The sequence below is a fragment of the Podarcis raffonei genome, chromosome 16, assembly GCF_027172205.1.
Source record: "Podarcis raffonei isolate rPodRaf1 chromosome 16, rPodRaf1.pri, whole genome shotgun sequence".
In the NCBI taxonomy this organism is placed as follows: domain Eukaryota; kingdom Metazoa; phylum Chordata; class Lepidosauria; order Squamata; family Lacertidae; genus Podarcis; species Podarcis raffonei.
In genome coordinates, this window is record NC_070617.1 from 12,083,638 (window position 1) to 12,102,510 (window position 18,873).

Consider the following 18,873-nt stretch of genomic DNA (forward strand, 5'->3'; position numbering starts at 1 on the left):
GAGCCTGGCCTACTGGAAGGAAAATTTTTTTTTTGTTTTGAGCCTGGCATGTTCTGTTTGAAATTTAGATGCTCCATCACTGAGCTACCATGAAGATTGTCCTTTGCCTCTGTGACTCTGTCAAGCAGGGTTGCAAACATGGCACCCTGCACAGGTAACTCACAGAAGCCTTTCCTGGCGCCCACAGGGTCCCCTGCTGAAATCAGGCTAGCTCATAAACTAGACGGCAGTCTGTGCTTGATCTGCAGTGTGTGTGTGTGTGTTGCCCACAACTTCTCTGGTTTGTAAATGTGCCCACTAAAATGGGCGAACCCCACCAAACTACCCATGATGAAGAAGAACGGCATTGTGGGATGGCGTTCTGGAAGGCACGCAAGGCAGAGAGGTCGCGGCTCCCAGGAGCTGTGTCTTAGTGGCAGATCTTTATGTTAAGAGTAATATTCCCTCTCATAAAAGAGCGGCTCTTTGTGACTCTTCTCCTTCAGCCTGGAAGAAGGTGGGATGCCGGAAGCTTCCGCAACGCACCGCAAAACGTGGGAAGAAAGCGAGTGAGGGGCGGGTGGGAAAAGAAAAGAAAGCTCCCTCAGAGGAGAGACAGTTATAAATTAGAAGCAGCCCAGGGGAGGCCCAGGACAAACAGACGACCAGGTTAGCGGTTGTTGTTTTTAAATATGAGCGGGACCGATCTCAGTGTCCTGACACTGAGGAGATGCTCCTTCAGTCTGCCTTCCGTGGGAGTGTGGTACGGCTCTTGCGTGTGGTACAGCCTCCTTCAGCTGTGAAGAGAGGTAATCCGGTACGGTGTTGCAGTGGTAGATAAAGAAGACTGCTTCTCCTTCCCCAGCGACCATTGGACGTCTCCTTGGCAAGTCCCGTGCTTCATTCCCACCAGAGAAAAGTCATCCCTGACCGAGAAAGGTCCAAGATCCAAACTCCTCCAAGTCCTGGCTTCCCATGCAGCTACGCTTTTGCTTTCCTGCCGGATCGCCTGCGGTGTTTCACACACCTGCAGCAAGAATAAACCCTCCTTTAAAAATGTCCTGGGGTTCCTTTATACCTGTGGGGACTGGCTCCCACTGGGGTTGGCAGGGCGGAAGTCAGGGAGCCCAGCAATAGGTGGGAGCAGAGGCAATGTCAGTTGTAAGGAGAAGGCAGGCAGGCATAGACTGAATATCCAAACAAACCGCTGTGTTGCAAAGAGAACGTCAACAGTCTAGGCAACGCGATGACCATATACATACGTAATAGACAATTTTTATATAATTCCTTCAAACCATAAAAAGTTCAAAATGAAATCGTTAGTCTCAAAGTCTCTGAAAATCTTTAAATGAAGCGAGGTGCCAAACTTTGTACGATGAAAGACAAGCTGTGAAGCTTTGTGTATTCAACAAATATGATGTCCAACACTGAACAGTAGAATTCTTCGTCAGCGTGGTGGGAGGATAAAGAATGCTTCATAAACCCATCTTATTTTGAATGAATGCATGTAAATGAAAATATCAAATGCTGTGGAACAGTGCTCATGTAATAATGTAGTCACCATGCTGACAAAGAATTCTACGAAACAGTAGTCAATATCTGGAATCACTGTTCAGTGTTGGACATCATATTTGTTGAATACACAAAGCTTCACAGCTTGTCTTTCATCGTACAAAGTTTGGTACCTCGCTTCATTTAAAGATTTTCAGAGACTTTGAGACTAAAGATTTCATTTTGAACTTTTTTTAAAAAAAAATGATATTTATTAAGATTTTAAAAAAAGTTACAAAAGTAATAAGAAAAGAAAAAAGAAAAGAAAAAATACAAAATACAGAAAAGAAAAAAAAGACAATTAACAATAAATCCATCTTTCCATGTCTTGCCTTTCATTTACTTGTTTCCCTGACCTCCTCACACCTCCCTTTTTTGTATTCCATTTCGAATGGTTAATTCATTTTGAACTTTTTATGGTTTGAAGGAATTCTATAAAGATTGTCTATTACGTATGTATATGGTCATCGTGTTGCCTAGACATTGTTGGCATTGACTGAGGGCAGACTGAGGGTGGCGGGGAGGGACCCCCTTTGCCCAAACAGAGTAACCGTCTCTGCTTGCGTCCCTTCAAGGGGTCACAGGAGGTAGAAGTGTTTTCTGGGGTGCATTCAGAAAACTAGCCCCACCCGCTCCGTCTGGCACCTGCATTCCGAAAAGGGCCACTTTCATAATGGGGAACCAAAGTTCCCTAACTTGAAGCCGTTGGTTTGAGTTCTACCCCCATAGCAGGAGAAAACTTGCTTGTTCCACACAGAAGATGTAGCCAGCATGTTTTCTCCTGCTCTTGAGGGTAGGACTCAAACCAATGGCTTCAAGTTACAAGAAAGGAGATTCTGACTAAACATCAGGAAAAACTTTCTGACGGCAAGAGCTGTTTGACAAGTGGAATAGTCTCCCTCTGTGGGTTGTGGATTTTTTCCTTCACTGGAGGTTTTTAAGCCGAGGTTGTGTCATGGACACTTTAGTTGAGATGTCTGCATTGTAGGGCGTTGGACAAGATGACCATTAGGGTCCCTTCAAACTCTACGATTCTATGAAATTAAATAAGCCAAGTTGCTGGCTTGGATCCAGGTACCTTGAGAGGTAACGTTTCCCATAATGCCCTGGGAGTTGGGGGCAATTAAAATGGTGGCCCTAAGCCACCGATCTGACATCGCTGCTACTGGCTGGAGCTGCTGCCTGTTAAAGCCTGCCAGGGCCTACCAAAAGTTTTTTTGGGGGGTGCCACTAGAGCGGACTTGGATCAAGACTCCCTTAGGCCCAATAGTATCTGGAAGGTACCATACTGGTGGTCCCTGGCCTGAAAGCCCACCATTAGAGGGATGTTAAGGGTTGGGGGAGAAGGGAGGCAAACCCCACCTGCAAGTGGCCTTGTTGAATTCCCAGCCACGCTGCTGACAACGAACGGAGTCACGCTTGCATACGCATTCACATGTCAATGGGTTGACCCGCTTCTTCCTGTCCGGACAGGGCGCGCAGGACGGGCTGTTGGGAGAGGAGAATTCCAGATGAAGCAACATCTTGGAGGGGTATCTTCCAAATGTGTGGGGTTACAAGCTCACCCCACATTTCCCCTCTTTTTAATTGTTTTCAGGCAGCGTTCCTCCTGTGCCTTTTAGCATATGGAGGGTATGTGTCCCCTTTTTACAAAGGACATTTCTTGATTTGGAGCTTTGGGACTATTTTTGGTTGCAACATTATTGGATTTTTAAAAAAAACAAGTTTACCTATTGGTGAGCTTTGTGCTCATTTAAATTTCGATGTACATTACATGAACCGTTGATTGTTCTTTTTATTTCCCCCCCACACTATTGGTATTATTATGTATTCTCACTGTACTACCTTGTCAATTAAGCAGTATTAAGAGGTATATATAGAAATTAATTGTATGTATTAAGCAGGATATAAATGAATTATTGTTATGGCTAATACAGTTTTGGATTGCTTTTATGCGAACTGCTTTGAACACAGATGTATTTGCAGAAAATGTGATTGATAAATAAACTGAATATGACTAGAGTGAGTCCTCTGTTTGAAAGGTTATCTGGTCCAAGTACTTATGGCTCTGGGTTGCGTCCATTGTTTGTTAAGGGTGCTGAGAGTTGTCAGAAGACACCTATTCCTCTCACAGAACTACAATTCCCAGAGTTCCCAGGGAAGAGGGGTTGATTGTTAAACTACTCAGAGAATGAGGGGAAGGGGGGGTTACTAACATCTCTTAGCACCCTTATCAGACTATAGCTTTCAGAATGTTAAAGTGGTGTAATACTGTTATAAACGTATACTGCAAATGGGGCCAAAATTCTATTCAGGGTAGACCCCCTGAAATTAATAATCTATGTCACTCATGCCCATTAATTTATGGGGCCTACGCTGAGTAGGACTAATATTCAGGGGCGGAGCAAGGGTGATGTGGTGGGGGCGGTCCGCCACAGGTGTCATCACTGAGGGGGTGACAAAATGCGGGGCCTGCTGCGTCCCCAAGCCATGCGTCTCTCCACGCTGCCCCAAACGGTCAGCCTGCTGCCTCCCGCTCAGCTATAGGGTGGCTGAGTGGGAGGAGGCAGGCAGACTCCTCGGAGGCCCCTTGGGCGCAGGGCACACGCCCGATCGGCTTTCTCCACCTCTGCTAATATTCAATGTAACCCAAAGCACCATAAGATGCATTTTAATGCAGGGAGTTGGACTAGGTGACCCTAGATGACCTTTGCAACTCTAAAATTCCATGACTCTATTGATGCTCCCCCAACATCATCATCATCATCATCATTACAATATTATAATTATTAATTACCCACCTTTTACCCTAAGTTCCAAGAGCAGATAACAACAATTACAGCAATTAAAAATATTAAAAACCAGTTAAAAACCTACAGCCACAGAAATAAGGTGGGTCGTAAAAATATACATCTCAAGTTTCAGAGTACAGTGGTAATTCCGGTTGCGGATGAGATCTGTTCCGGAGGTCCGATCGGATCCTGAGGTTTCCTGAACCTGAGGATTGCTGTGCATGCGCAGACCGTGCGGCAAAACCCGGTAAAATACTTCTGGATTTGCAATGCACACATCCTGAAGTTTACGTAACCAGAGGGTAATGTAAATGGAGGTTCGACTGTAATGTTTGTATATTAGTACAGGGGGCTTGAGGGGCATTAAACAAACAAACAAACAAACAAAAAGTAGAGGCCTGTAAGAGGGAGAATTTTTTTTACCTGTGCGTGGGCAATCTATAAACTTCCTTTGGTCTGAAAAGCAGAAGAATAAGGTTAGTATTTGGTGTTTGTTTGGCACTCATGGCTCCCAGCACTACCCAATCATTGCTCTTCCACTGCAAGCCTGCAAGCAGAATTATAACTGGCTTAAGAACATAATAAGAGTCTGGCTGCTGGATCAGGCCAAAGGGCCATCTAGTCCAGCATCCTGTTCTCACAGAAACTTATGGGGAGCCCGCAAGCAGGACCTAAACACGAGTGATCTCCCCTCCTGAGGCTCTCTGGCACTGGCATTTGGGATCATACTGCTTCTGAAAGAGAAGGGTGAAGCTAGCCATTCTGGCTAATAGCCACTGGCTAGTAACCTTCTCCTCCATGAATTTGTCTAATCCTCCTTTGAAGCCATCCAGGTTGGTGGCTATCACAGAATGGTCCCAATCACCTGTCTCTTCTTCAGCAGCCCCCCACCCTTCTGACTCTCACCTGCATTCACAGGTAGCGTGCTCCTCAAAAGTCAGCTGCTGCAAGTGGCTGCGTTGGAACTTGCTCAACAATAACACCTGGAGAATGGGAGAAAGGAAGGAAAAAGGAGACCATAAGAGGAGTCTTGCTGGTTCTGACCCAGAATTCATCTGGGCAAGGGATTGAGGCCCAGTGGCCCTCCAGATGATGTTGGACAAACTTCCATCATCATTAGTCATGCCAGCATCTCTACCCGTCAGATGGGACGTGGGTGGCGCTGTGGTCTAAACCATGAAGAAGAAGAAGAAGAAGAAGAGGAGGAGGAGTAGTAGTTTAGATTTGTTATCCCACTTTATCACTATCCAAAGGAGTCTCAAAGTGGCTAACAATCTCCTTTCCCTTCCTCCCCAACAACAAACACCCAGTGAGGTGAGAGACTTCAGAAAAGTGTGACTAGCCCAAGGTCACCCAGCAGCTGCATGCGGAGGAGCGGGGAATCGAACCCGGTTCACCAGATTACGAGTCTGCTGCTCTTAACCACTACACCACACTGAGCCTCTTGGGCTTGCCAATCAGAAGGTCAGCAGTTTGAATCCGCGCGATGGGGTGAGCTTCCATTGCTCTGTCCCAGCTTCAGCCAATCTAGCAGTTCGAAAGCAGACCAGTGTAGGTAGATAAATAGATACCACTGCGGTGGGAAGGTAAATGGCATTTCCGTGTGCTTTGGCATTTGTCACGGTGTCCCGTGGCAGCAGAAGCGGTTCAGTCATGCTAGCCACATGACCTGGAAAGCTGTCTAAGGACAAACACCGGCTCCCTTGAAAGTGAGATAAGTGCCGCAAACCCATAGCCAGCTTGGACTGGACTTAACCATCCAGGGGTCCTTTACCTTACCTTACCCGTCAGATGTGGGGCAAGTGGGCATGGCTTGGGGAGAAGCAGCCTCAGAGGCCAAATTTTGCCCACCATGGGGTCCAAATTTGGCCTGTGAGGCTGCTTCTCCCCAAGCCAGAGGTTCCTCACTCTGCAAAATGCAGACTTTAGGGGTCTAAAAAAAGGAGCTCCCACCTTATAAAATAAAAATAACCAAGTAGCTGAATAACTAACTAATCAAAGGACAGTATATGTGTATGTAACTTGTTAAGATACTTTTACTCACCTTGCAGGCCTACATTTTCCAGAGCTCTCTGTGGAGAGGGATTGGTTGTTAAACCAATCTGGGAACTGTAACTTTGCAAGTGGAACTGGGGTTTTCTAGCAACCCTCGGCCCCCTTAACAAAGAATTCTTTGGGAGGAAGCTATGACTGTTTAAAGTGGTATCATAGTGCTTTCCGTTTGTGGTATGAATGTGGCTGATATGTCTAAAAATATTGTGAAGCTTTTTATTTTTATAATGATATTGAGAACAAACCAGAGCAAATATTCTGGGGGGGAAAACAAAACCAGATTTTGTGGCTGTGGTTCACTTATTTACTTTTTCATTTTTGAGGGTGGGGGCAAGTTAACCTCACATGTAACCAAGAACTGGCCTATCAACTTTGCAGGATCCTTCCCTCTTCTTGAAGGGTGCTAGGTGTCCTGGAAATATCCTGAGCCATGAAGGCTAGCCCTTTAGGATGAAAGGGGCACTGCCCACCTGCCTCAATCTGCCCCCACCGAGAATATAAGAAGAGCTTTGCTGGATCAGGCCAGTGGCCAACAGTGGCCAACCAGATGTCTCTGAGAAACCCACAATGGCTGTCTCTGAGGGCAACTCTCCCCACATGAATTTGGAGGCATCCTGCCTCCACAGGGAGAACATAGCTGTCGGCTGCCGCCACCACCACTCTGGAGGGCAAAAGTTCCCTGTCCTGGCCTTACTGAGGGGATTTCCCCTATTCTTGCCCCAGTTCGTTACCTCCATGGTCACTGTATACGTCCGGGACGGCATACACTGTGCCGATTCATCAGCGCAGCAGCCGACACAGCGCTTTAGAGCCACGCAGGAGGGCACAATGAGGTGGCTGATGACTACGTCCGGGTACTCCTTGTCCAGAGATACCATTGTCTCCTTGGCTTGGCAGGCGCTGCGGCTGAACACCTCCAGGAACCTCACCACTAGAAGAAGAAGAAGGGGTTAAAAGCATTGTCAGAGGACGATCTCTGAGGAGGGATGGAGGAGGAGGTATCCATTTCTTTCTTTTTTTATAATGATATTTTATTAAATTTTGAGAATAAAGAAATTAAGAAAATACAAAAACACAAAAATACAAAATCACAAAATACAAAAATACAAACATTAAACACAAAAAAGAAAAAGAAAAAAAGAAAAAAGAACACATACAGAAGAAAACAGAAATCCCTCTTTTTGAATCTCTCATCTTTGATTAACTTATTTTCCTGACTTCCTCACATCTCCCTTTTTTGTATCCCTTTTAAAATTTAATTCAGCAAATTCATCAATCCTATTTAATTTATCTATTATCTATTATCAATCCGATCTTAACCTTATTACTAGAACCCCTTCAATTCAAATCAATGCCATCAACATTCATAAATTTTACAATGTTTCTGTAAATAAATTTTAAATTTCCTCCAATCTTCTTCCACCGACTCTTCTCCCTGGTCTCGAATTCTGCCAGTCATTTCCGCCATTTCCATATAGTCTATCAGTTGCATCTGCCATTCTTCCAGTGTGGGTAGGTCTTGTGTTTTCCAAAGCTTCGCAATGAGGATTCTTGCTGCTGCTGTGGCATACATAAAAAAAGTTCTATCCTTCTTTGGCACCGTTTGGCCAACTATGCCCAGGAGAAAGGCCTCTGGTTTCTTCAGAAAAGTGTATTTAAATACCCTTTTCATTTCATTATAGATCATCTCCCAGAAAGCCTTAATCCTTGGGCACGTTCACCAAAGGTGAAAGAATGTACCTTCAGTTTCTTTACATTTCCAACATTTATTATCGGGCAAGTGATATATTTTTGCAAGCTTGACTGGGGTCATGTACCACCTGTACATCATTTTCATAATATTCTCTCTTAGGGCATTACATGCCGTGAATTTAATCCCAGTGGTCCACAACTTCTCCCGGTCAGCAAACATAATACCATGCCCTATATCTTGTGCCCATTTTATCATTGCAGATTTTACCGTTTCTTCCTCAGTATTCCATTTCAACAGCAGATTGTACATTCTTGATAGTATCTTAGCATTGGGTTCTAACAGTTCTGTTTCTAACTTTGATTTCTCCACCTGGAAACCAATTTTTTTGTCCAAATTATACACCTCTCTTATTTGAAAATAGTGCAACCAGTCTCGCACCTTATCTTTAAGCTTCTCATAGCTCTGCAATTTCAATTTGTCACCTTCCTGTTCTAAAATTTCCCAGTATTTTGGCCATTTGGGCTCCATGTTAAGTTTTTTCAAAGCTTTCGCTTCCATAGGTGATAACCATCTTGGAGTTTTGCTCTCCAAAAAGTCTTTGTATCTTATCCAGACATTAAACAATGCTTTTCTGACAATATGGTTTTTAAATGCCATATGTGCTTTAACCTTGCCGTACCACAAGTATGCATCCCACCCGAATACATTATCATAACCTTCAAGATCTAGAAGATCTGTGTTTTCAAGAAGTAGCCATTCCTTCAGCCAGCAAAAAGCCGCTGCTTCATAATAGAGTTTAAAATCTGGCAGGGCAAACCCTCCTCTATCTTTAACATCAGTAAGTATCTTAAATTTTATTCTGGGCTTTTTGCCCTGCCAGACAAATCTAGATATATCTTTTTGCCACTTCTTGAAACAATCCATCTTATCCATAATTTGCAATGATTGAAATAGAAATAGCATTCTCGGCAATACATTCATCTTTATAACAGCAATTCGGCCTAGCAAGGAAAGCTTCAAGTTTGTCCAAATTTCTAAATCTTTTTTCACTTCTGACCAACATTTCTCATAATTATCTTTAAATAAGTTTACATTCTTAGAAGTCATGTTCACCCCTAGGTATTTTACCTTCTTTACTATTGTTAAATCTGTCTCTTTCTGAAACCTCTCCCTCTCTATCGGCGTCAATTTTTCCCCCAAAACCTTGGTTTTTGACTTATTCAATTTAAAACCTGCCACTTGACCAAATTCCTGGATTATTTCTAAGGCCCTCTTGGTATTAGATACTGGCTCCTGTAATGTCAAAACTAAGTCATCTGCAAAAGCCTTAAGTTTATATTGTTTAACTCCGACCTGAATACCTTGAATCAAGTGGTCCCTTCTGATCATATTTAGCAAAACCTCCAGAACCGAAATAAATAGCAGTGGGGAAATTGGGCAGCCTTGTCGTGTCCCTTTCTCTATTTTAAATTCTTCTGTCACCACGTTATTGAGGAGGTATCCATTTCAAACAGATTTAAACATTTAATTTGGTGGCTCTGAATAGGGGTGGGCAAATCCCAATCTCCGTTTCTCATTTTTCCTGGCTTAAATTCAGTTCTCCCCATTTCCACATTTGCAATTGGGTGTTGTTCTTTGTTTTTAAAGTGCTTGTCAATTTTTGTCAGTATTAGTGTGTATTTATCCCAATATATACATAAGAAGAGGGACGCCTGTGGGTTAAACCACAGAGCCTAGGACTTGCCGATCAGAAGGTTGGCGGTTCGAATCCCCACAACGGGGTGAGCTCCCGTTGCTCGGTCCCTGCTCCTGCCAACCTAGCAGTTTGAAAGCACGTCAAAGTGCAAGTAGATAAATAGGTACCCCTCCGGCGGGAAGGTAAATGGCGTTTCCGTGTACTGCTCTGGTTCGCCAGAAGCGGCGTAGTCATGCTGGCCACATGACCCGGAAGCTGTAAGCCGGCTCCCTCGGCCAATAAAGCGAGATGAGCGCCGCAACCCCAGAGTCAGCCACGACTGGACCTAATGGTCAGGGGTCCCTTTACCTTTACCTAAGAAGAGCCTGCTGGATCAGGCTAGTGGCTACTGTGAGAGCATCTTGTTCTCACCGTAGCCAACCAGATGCCCGTGGGGAACCCACCGCATGCAAGATTCGGGCACAATAACTCTCTCCCCTCTTGTGTTTTTCAGCAAGGGGGAAATCAGGAGCTTTACTGCCTCCAGCTGCCTCCAGCCCTCTCCCCCATGAATTTATCTAATCCTCTTTCAAAGCCATGTAGGTTGGTGGCTGTCACTGCCTGCAGTGGGAGGGAGTTCCACAGCTTAACTGTGTGCTGAGTGAAGAAGTACTTTTTTTTTTATAGCTGACCTGATTCCTCCAACATTCAGCTTCATTGGATAGCCATGAGTTCTAGTGTTATAAAGAGGGAGGAAAAAATTCTCTCCATATATATATATATATATATATATATATATATATATATATATATACTTTCTACACACCATGCATAATTCTATAAACTTTTGTCGTGTCAGCTCTTGTTGAGATTTTTACTAAGCCAAAAAGTCCCAAGGCTGGAACCTTTCCCCACAGCGGTTGTCGCTCCATCCCATGGGTAGGCAGCCTAAGGCCTGGGGGCCGGATCCGGCCCAATCGCCTTCTAAATCCGGCCTGTGGACGGTTCAGGAATCAGCATATCAGTAGAATGTGTGCTTTTATTTAAAATGCATCTCTGGGTTATTTGTGGGGCATAGGAATTTGTTCATTCCCACCCCCAAAAAAATGGTCCAGCCCCCCACAAGGTCTGAGGGACAGTGGACCGGCCCACGGCTGAAAAAGTTTGCTGATCCCTGCTCCATCCCCTTGACAATTTTAGGTTGAGCTTTTCGGAAACTTTTCCAGCTGTACGATATCCTTTTTGAGGTGAGGTGACATATTGGTACAGTGATACATACGCTTCAGGTTACAGACTCCGCTAAACCAGAAATAGTACCTCGAGTTAAGAACTTTGCTTCAGGATGAGAACGGAAATTGTGCTCCGGCGGTGCAGCGGCAGCAGGAGGCCCCGTTAGCTAAAGTGGTGCTTCAGGTTAAGAACAGTTTCAGGTTAAGAACGGACCTCCGGAACGAATTAAGTACTTAACCTGAGGTACCACTGTACTCAACTTTGCCTGACATGCGCATTGTTTGGCAAAGCAATTTCCCCTGACGTAATCCATTTCTGTCTGCCTTTTCACGAATATATGCATTTTTAGACACTCTTTCTAGTAGTATATACACTTCTAGACACATTGGTTAGAGCATGGCATTGCAAAATTAGGAATTTCGAAGGGCAGCTGTTTTGGTTTGTGTATCATTTCAAAAGGTTTGAGTTTGTTAGTTCAGGCTTTCAGTGCAAACCGAGCCAAATTTCTTCCCCACTCCCAGAGAGAGCCCCTTGGAGTGTGATACAAATGGAAGAAATAGCTAATAAAGCTCACACATAATTATCGATGGGCATGGTGCTGTAAACCATCAGCAGGAATAAAAATAAACCAGAGCCCTGGTTAAGAAGTCTAAAAATTTGCGAGTGGTGTTAATGAGGCATGAGCTGTGAGCAAAGCAGAAGGATAGCAAGTTTATTGAGAATCGGACAGGAAGGGGATGGAAGGAGTCTTCTACTCCTCAACCACCATCCTTGTCCGACAATAGTTAGGTTCAATATCCTGTCCTGCTAATTAGTTTCTTTCCCCATTCAGTGAGGGAAAATGTGTATATTAAGGGAAACTGCAAACAAACCTGGGCATGTTTGGAGAAATCCACCCTAAAATGCCGATAAATTTTCGTGGGGATATTTCTTTTTAATTGCAGACTGGTGTGGAAATGTAGAGATCTGAACTTACAACTGGGGAAAATTGAGAAACCGAGAGAACCCAAAATGGGCAGATTTAACCTACTCTTCCCTTTCATTTTATCATCACAACAGTCCTGTGAGGTAGGGCCAGGCTGTGAAAGAGATTCACCAACCCAAGATCAGGTCCCCCAATGGGCTGCATTTGAACCCAGGTCTTCGCAGTCCTAGACATGTGAGCTCAAAATCTGGGGCTGGAGGAAGATGTGTTTTGGGGTGTTTTTTCTAACAGTCCCTCTCTCTCTCCGTCCAGGAGTGATGTGCATCCCCACCCTCAAAACCACTGTCCTCAAACTCCATGGCTCTTACCTTCTGTAACTGGCTCCACAACTGGTTCCATCTCATTAGTTGGATGCGGCAGAATCTGCAGATAGATCAGAAACAGCAGCGGATCAGAAATAGGGAAGGCACTTTGAAGAGTCTGCTTCAAGCTATCTGGGCCACAGGGATCCATGCACTGGCAACCTCTGGGCTTGATCACTGCCATGCGCCCTGCATGGAGCCTGGTCCAGAGACTGCAGCTCCTGCAAAACACTCCCACTAGAGTCTGTTGGTTGGGACAGACCACAGCCAGCACACAACTCTGGCGCTTAAAAACATGCGCTGTTGTGGGGGACATGTCTGCACCATTTTATGGTCCCCTCTCTCCCCACCACCACCACACGTAGCAGCTTTTTTGAGCTATGCCACACATACACACAAACAAGGCAGCCATTTTGCGACTGGCGCTAATGGCATTTCCTCAGGATCCCAAATGTGCCTGCCCAAGAGGTAGATTGCCTCTGAACATGGAGGTTCTGTTTACATGTCATGGCTGAACAACCACCTCCACAAATTTGTCCAGTCCTCCCTTTTAAGGCCGTCTAAGCTAGCAGCCACCACCGCATCCTGTGGCAGTGAGTCCCACAAGTGAATTACGTCATGTGGTGTGAAGGAGCAGCCCTCTGCCAACAAGAACATCATAAGAGCCCTGATGCTGGATGAGGCAAAAAGGCCGATGGAGACCAGCATCCTGTTCTCACAGTGGCCAACCATTGCCTATGAGAAGCCTGCAGGCAATGTTCCCCTTGTTCGTTCCCAGGATTTTCCTCAATCCCACTTGGTTCTCTAACCTTTCCTTCCATGGCATCGTCATCATTGCATCAGTGGTAGCAAATTCCAGAAGCAGGTCACACACACATAGTGATCTTTCTTTCTTTCTTTCTTTCTTTCCCCCCCCCCCTCTCTCTCTTTCTTTCCCACAGGGGGGGCAGAAGACATGAAGGCTGTAAATGTGCTATAGGAATTATAATCTGCAACTTTGTGTACTTACTCTACATTGAAAGCACACCCAAAGCACATTCTTTCCCTCAAAGAATTCTGGGTGCTGTAGTTCACCCCTCACAAAGTTGCAATTCCCAGCAACCCTTAACAAACTACAGCACCCATAATCCTTTGAGGGAAAGAATGAGTTTTAAAGGCATGCTGTGGTATACACAGCCTGGCTCCCTGGAGCAAATGGATTTTTAAATGGTTTTATTTAGAATATTTATATTGTCCGCTCATAGAGATGCCTGTCACTGAGCCAATTCCCAGTGTGTGCATAGTGGTGTAATGGTTAGGGTGTTGGACTGGGACCTGAGAGGCCAGGGGTTCAAATCCCCACTAGGCCATGAGTGGCCTTGAGCCAGTCACAGCCTCTCAGCCTCACCTACCTCACAAGGTTGTTGTGAGAATTACATGAAGGGGGGAGAACCACATATGCCACCTTGAGTTCTTTGGAGGGAAAAAACTTTGGATACAAACACAACAAATTATTATTATTATTATTTTGCATACCACCATACACCCACAGATCTCAGGGCAATTTACAATACAAAACTACAAATTAAATATATATATAATAAAAATAAGAACAAACCAATCCAAAAATCCCGCTAGCAGCAGCACCACTGAGAAATGTACTATTGGCTGTATTCACACTGTATTTTCCAAAGAATTATGGGAACTGTAGTGGCTTAAAGGTGCTTGGATTTGTAGCTCTATGAGGCGTAAACTACACTTCCCAGAATGGTGCTGGAAAGGGGCAGGCCCAGTGCCAGTGGGGCATTGGCTGAAGGCCCCAGGGGCCTGGAAAAGTCCCCCAGTAGCTCCCCCACCACCCACCACCCTCCCTGCCAGGCTCCTGAGTGCTTTTCGGGTGGCTGTGTTGCTTTTGAACAAGAGCAAAGCTCAGCTGCTGCCACCACCAGTTGCTGCCCGCTGTCTTATGCAGCTCAAAGTTCACGTCCACACCATACATAAAAAGCACATGTTTTCCCTCAGACAACCCTGGGAACTATAGTTTGTTAAGGGTTCTGGGAACTGTAGCTCTGTGAGGGGTAAACCTCAGTTTCAAAGGTTATTTGGAGGGAAGCCATGTGCTTTAAATGTGTGGGGCACGTTTACAGAAGTTCCGCGTAGGATGACAGCCTGATCGGTGGGTGGACACATGCATCGTTAAATTACCCATATGGAGGGCAGAAAATGCAAGCGCACATGGGGCCATGCCAGGAAGGAAGGGAGGGAATTTATTTGTCAGAAGCCATGTGGCAAGAACCCGCAACTCTTGAATAGCCAACATCCAAGTAGCCAAGTTTGTCTATCCGCTGATTGGTGCACGGTGACTCTGTTTCTAAGCTTTGACCCACGAAATGCCCTTCTCTGTAGCATGAGGTGTGTGGGGGAGAGCAGTGGTTTGTAATGTTGCTGTAAGGATCCATCTATATGCAATGCTTTGAACATTTGAAAATGCAATACAGGTGTTATCTAATTCGTAACCTTTATTATTATTTATTGTTATTTTGGAAATCCTGCCTTTAAAAGTGGCATGCAAATTATGAGTAAGGTCCAAGGCGGGTTATTGCTGGTTGGGTTTTTTTTAGAAAAAGCTAACAGTGCAATCCTAAAGAACTTTACTCAGAAGTGAGTCCCACTGAGCTTACTGTTACTCCAAGGTAAGCGTTGCATAGGACGGCAGCCGAAATCCTGATATTCTCTCTGGCTATCATTTAGACACAGCTGGAGGGAAATCTTTTGGGGATTTTTACCTCTGTGACTGGCTAATGTGAAAGGATTGTTTATGTGTCCCAAGGTTTAGCTCCGTGATCCGTTTTTGATTTTTAATAACTAAGGCTGAATCTTGGAAACCCTTGCGAAGCAAAGAGCCTCTGAGCATTTGGCCCTCTTTACCGCCTTCCCTCCCCAAACCACAGTTAACACAAGATGTGTGGTAAAGGACACGGACCCTAATCTCTGGCAAGCAAAGCCCTTACATAGACCCACTTGCTGTCTCTTTCACAGCTGTGACCCTGGAGGGAATGCTCACTGACTGCAGGCAAACCATGCATTTAAAGCATATTCTCCCCACCTCCCGCAAATATCTATCTATCTATCATCTATCTATCTATCTATCTATCTATCTATCTATCTATCTATCTACCAACTGTAGTTGTAAACTGTAGTTTACAAGGAGTAAACTACAGTTCCCAGAAGGTTTTTTTTTTGGGGGGTGCACTTTGAATTTGTACACAGTTCGAGTGGGGCACCCAAAGCAAAGCATCAGGATTTGAGTGAAACGGGGGGGGGAGGGGGGAGAGATAGAAATGCCAAAAAACTTAACAGTCCAACCAGCCCCACAGCTTTGACAATCAAAGCATAATCGATCACATGACGCAGTGCACACACACTATTTGAATGGCAATGCCCATCTACTGGGGGGCACCCCCTCAAATATTTTATTGGGGGGCGGCAAAGGGACCTCGACCCCTAGTAGTTGGCTCCTATGTCCTATACCATCTGGGCACACCAGTTTGGGCTATGAACTTCTCCCCGCGCCCCCTTCAAGAAAAGCCTCGCCCCTGCCTGCAGTCCTGACAGCACCCCATAACCTCACCCCCTTCTGACACCCCTCTCTCCGCATTGGATGCCCATCTGAAACCCACCCACCCTTCTCTGCCAGCCCCCATTCGTGTCAGCTCGCTACCCCATGCCTCTGGGGAGTTATTTCAAAAAACGAAACAAAACAAAAAACCCCAAACTTGCTTGCCATCTCTCTCTCCTCTCACCCCGCTTCTTGCTCAATGCCAGGGGCTTTTGGGTGCCAACTCCCAGCCACGCTCTCCGTGCGCCCCCCCCCAACGTCCTGTGCCCACCTACCGTCGTGGCGGCGCAGTAGTGCAGCTGCAAGGTGGTAGCCAAGAGGAGCTGAAGGGCACCGCAGGGGGCGTTCATGGTGGTGCCAAGGCTGCCGCTGCCGCTGCTCCTGCCGGGCAAGGGGGCACACGCGCCCGCCTCGGGCTCCTCTTGGAGACTTTTCTCCAAAGTTTGCTGGCTCGGCAGCAGCTTCTGGGGCTGCTCTCCAGTCAATTGGGGAAGGAGGTCGTCCAGGGTTCCCCCCCCCGCCCCTCCTCCAGGATTTGCCACTCAGACAAAATGCCCAGCCGACGGGCAGCCGCCACTCAGGAACTGGGCATTGCCCCTGCACCTGGGCATGGCTCAGATCAGCCTGGTGCCCGGCGCAGCCGCTCGCTTCTCTCTCGGTGCCATCCTACTCCCAGCACCTGGGCGCAAGGAGAGCCAGGGGTGGGTACAGGTGCATCTCCGCAGCTGCTGCCGCCGCCGCTGCCCAGGGAGGAGGTGGCGACGGCGGTGTCGTCGTGCCAGGCGGCCGCAGAAGTAACTGGGCTCCAAGTCGAGGGGGGAGAGAGGGAGAGGGAGACAGAAGCTGCTGGCACAGCGAGGAGAGGGAAGGAGGCAAGCGAGCTCTCATGTGACTGTTCAATCCCACCCTAAGGGAGGGAGGGAGGCTGAGCCTGGCTGCTGGCGCAGGTCAGAGAAAGAGAGACCGGTGGGGGGATATGCACCCCCTATCCCAAGAAAAACCTTGAACCAAACAGGTCAAGGAGGGTCTGCTTCCCCCAGCATCCTGCACCCCATCACACCTTAAAGCAGCCACAGCTGGGTGCTTTGGAGAGGTTTCCTCTAGAATTGGTGAGGGCAGCAGGCTTCAGGTCCCTTCAAACTCTACAATGTTGTGAGTCAGATGGTTAGACTATCCAGCTGTTTTCTGAAAACTGACGGGCAGCCGCTCTCCAGAGATTCAAGCAGGCAGTATTTCTCCTATCCCTACCTGAGTATCTCACTGAGGGATGAACCACTCTGCCACTGAGCTATGGTCCTTCTCTAAAAAATGAAACAAGATTCCAGTCCTCATTGTCTGCTCTATCGCTGAGTGATGTGTGTGGTTTTTTGGGGGGGGGGGCAGTTATCTTCTGCAACATGACATGGTGGGTTTATATTGGGCCATCCACACTGCCCTTTCGCTCTGTTGTTTTGTGAGGCTCCCCCAGGGTTAGCGCACTCTTGCTATTCAGAGGGGCGCTCTTGCGCAACGAAAGCAGGACAAAGCGACAGCAGCCCTGGAATATTTGCGGTATAAAAAAGTTGCAGAATTTCAGCTGGAAGTTACAAGACTTGCACCGATTGGAAGTGACGCAGTCTGTCCCAAAACCTTTGCAGCCGGTGAACAAGAAGATTGAAAGCAGGATTGTGTATAATCGCCACCAAGCCATCATGAACACAAATCATCATGTACGAAAGCCTTCTGGAAGCTCACAACCAGGAATGGAGGTGACACTGCCATCCCTTGCTGTTTGTCCACCCAGCAGTTTAGCATTCAAAGGTAGACTACCTCCGGAGTTGGAGGTTCCATCAGGTGCTCTGCTGGGCTAAAAATTGGCAGGGTAGATTTCTCATACGCTCCTCCTCCTCCTCCTTGGGAAGAGTCACACCCAGCCCATATTTTGTGGCCAATGTTAATCATGCATTTTTATAATATTTTTGCAACCCGCCCTGGGTCCTTACGGTGATAGCTGGGCGAGAGATCAGAATCTGAGAGATATGCCAGTGTGACGTAATGGTTAGAGCAGGCATAGGCAAACTCAGCCCTCCAGATGTTTTGGGACTACAATTCCCACCATCCCTGACCACTGGTCCTGTTAGCTAGGGATCATGGGAGTTGTAGTTCCAAAACATCTGGAGGGCGGAGTTTGCCTATGCCTGGGTTAGAGTGTCAGACTATAGGCCCTGACAGAGCAGGGTTTGAATCCCCCCCACAGCCATGAATCTCACTGGCTTACCTTGGGCCAGTCACCATCTCTAACCTACCTCACAGGGATGTTGTGAGGATGAAATGGGGATGAGATGAACCATGTACACCACCTTGGGATCTTCAGAAGATAACAGTGATATTATATAAATGAATAAATATTTTAGGTGGTCGATGTTGTGACTTGCAGTTTGTTCTACCCCAGAATGGGTAAAATAAATAAATACACAGGGTTGGAGGGCATGTTCCGTCAAGTGTTGGCAAAGTCTCTTGCGGACTTTGCCAACCTGGTGCCCTCCAGGGTTTTGGATGGCAACTCCCATCAGCCCCTCCAACTAGCAGAACCAATTGTCCCCCCTGTAGTCTAACAACTTCCTGTTGTTACCCTCCCTAGCACTTATATTTTACAGCAAACTTTGCCAGCCTGGTCCATTCCCCTCCATGTTTTGGACTGAGCTGTATTTGAAAACATTGGGAGGGCACCAGGTTGGCAAACTCAAATGTGAACTAACAAACTAAACCACAGCCTTTACCTAACTCTCCTAGAGAGTCCTTACCAGAAGAGGGGACCCAGGAACACAGAAAGCTGCCTTCTGTTGAGTCATACCATTGGTCCATCTAGCTCAGCATTATCTACACTGACTGGCAGCAGCTCTCCAGGGTTTCAGGCATAGAGTCTCTGTCAGCCCCACTTGAGGATTGAACCAGGGACCTTCTGCATGCCAAGCAGATGATCTCAACCACTTGGCTATGGCTCGTCCTCCGTGAAGCAGACTTCCTAAGCAGACTT

The 18,873-nt window shown here is 46.4% G+C and overlaps 1 protein-coding gene across 1 annotated transcript; it reads right to left on the reverse strand.

Moving 5' to 3' along the window:
- Positions 1–402: 402 nt before the first annotated feature.
- Positions 403–17,100, reverse strand: VEGFB (vascular endothelial growth factor B). Its single transcript, XM_053369138.1, has 7 exons — positions 16,133–17,100; positions 12,266–12,320; positions 7,106–7,305; positions 5,229–5,305; positions 4,746–4,778; positions 2,893–3,018; positions 403–1,006 (listed from the first exon to the last, which is right to left on the reverse strand). Exons 1-7 carry the CDS (start codon positions 16,205–16,207, stop codon positions 961–963), a joined length of 612 nt encoding a protein of 203 aa, XP_053225113.1. The 5' UTR covers positions 16,208–17,100; the 3' UTR covers positions 403–960.
- Between the last annotated feature and the right edge of the window lie 1,773 nt (positions 17,101–18,873).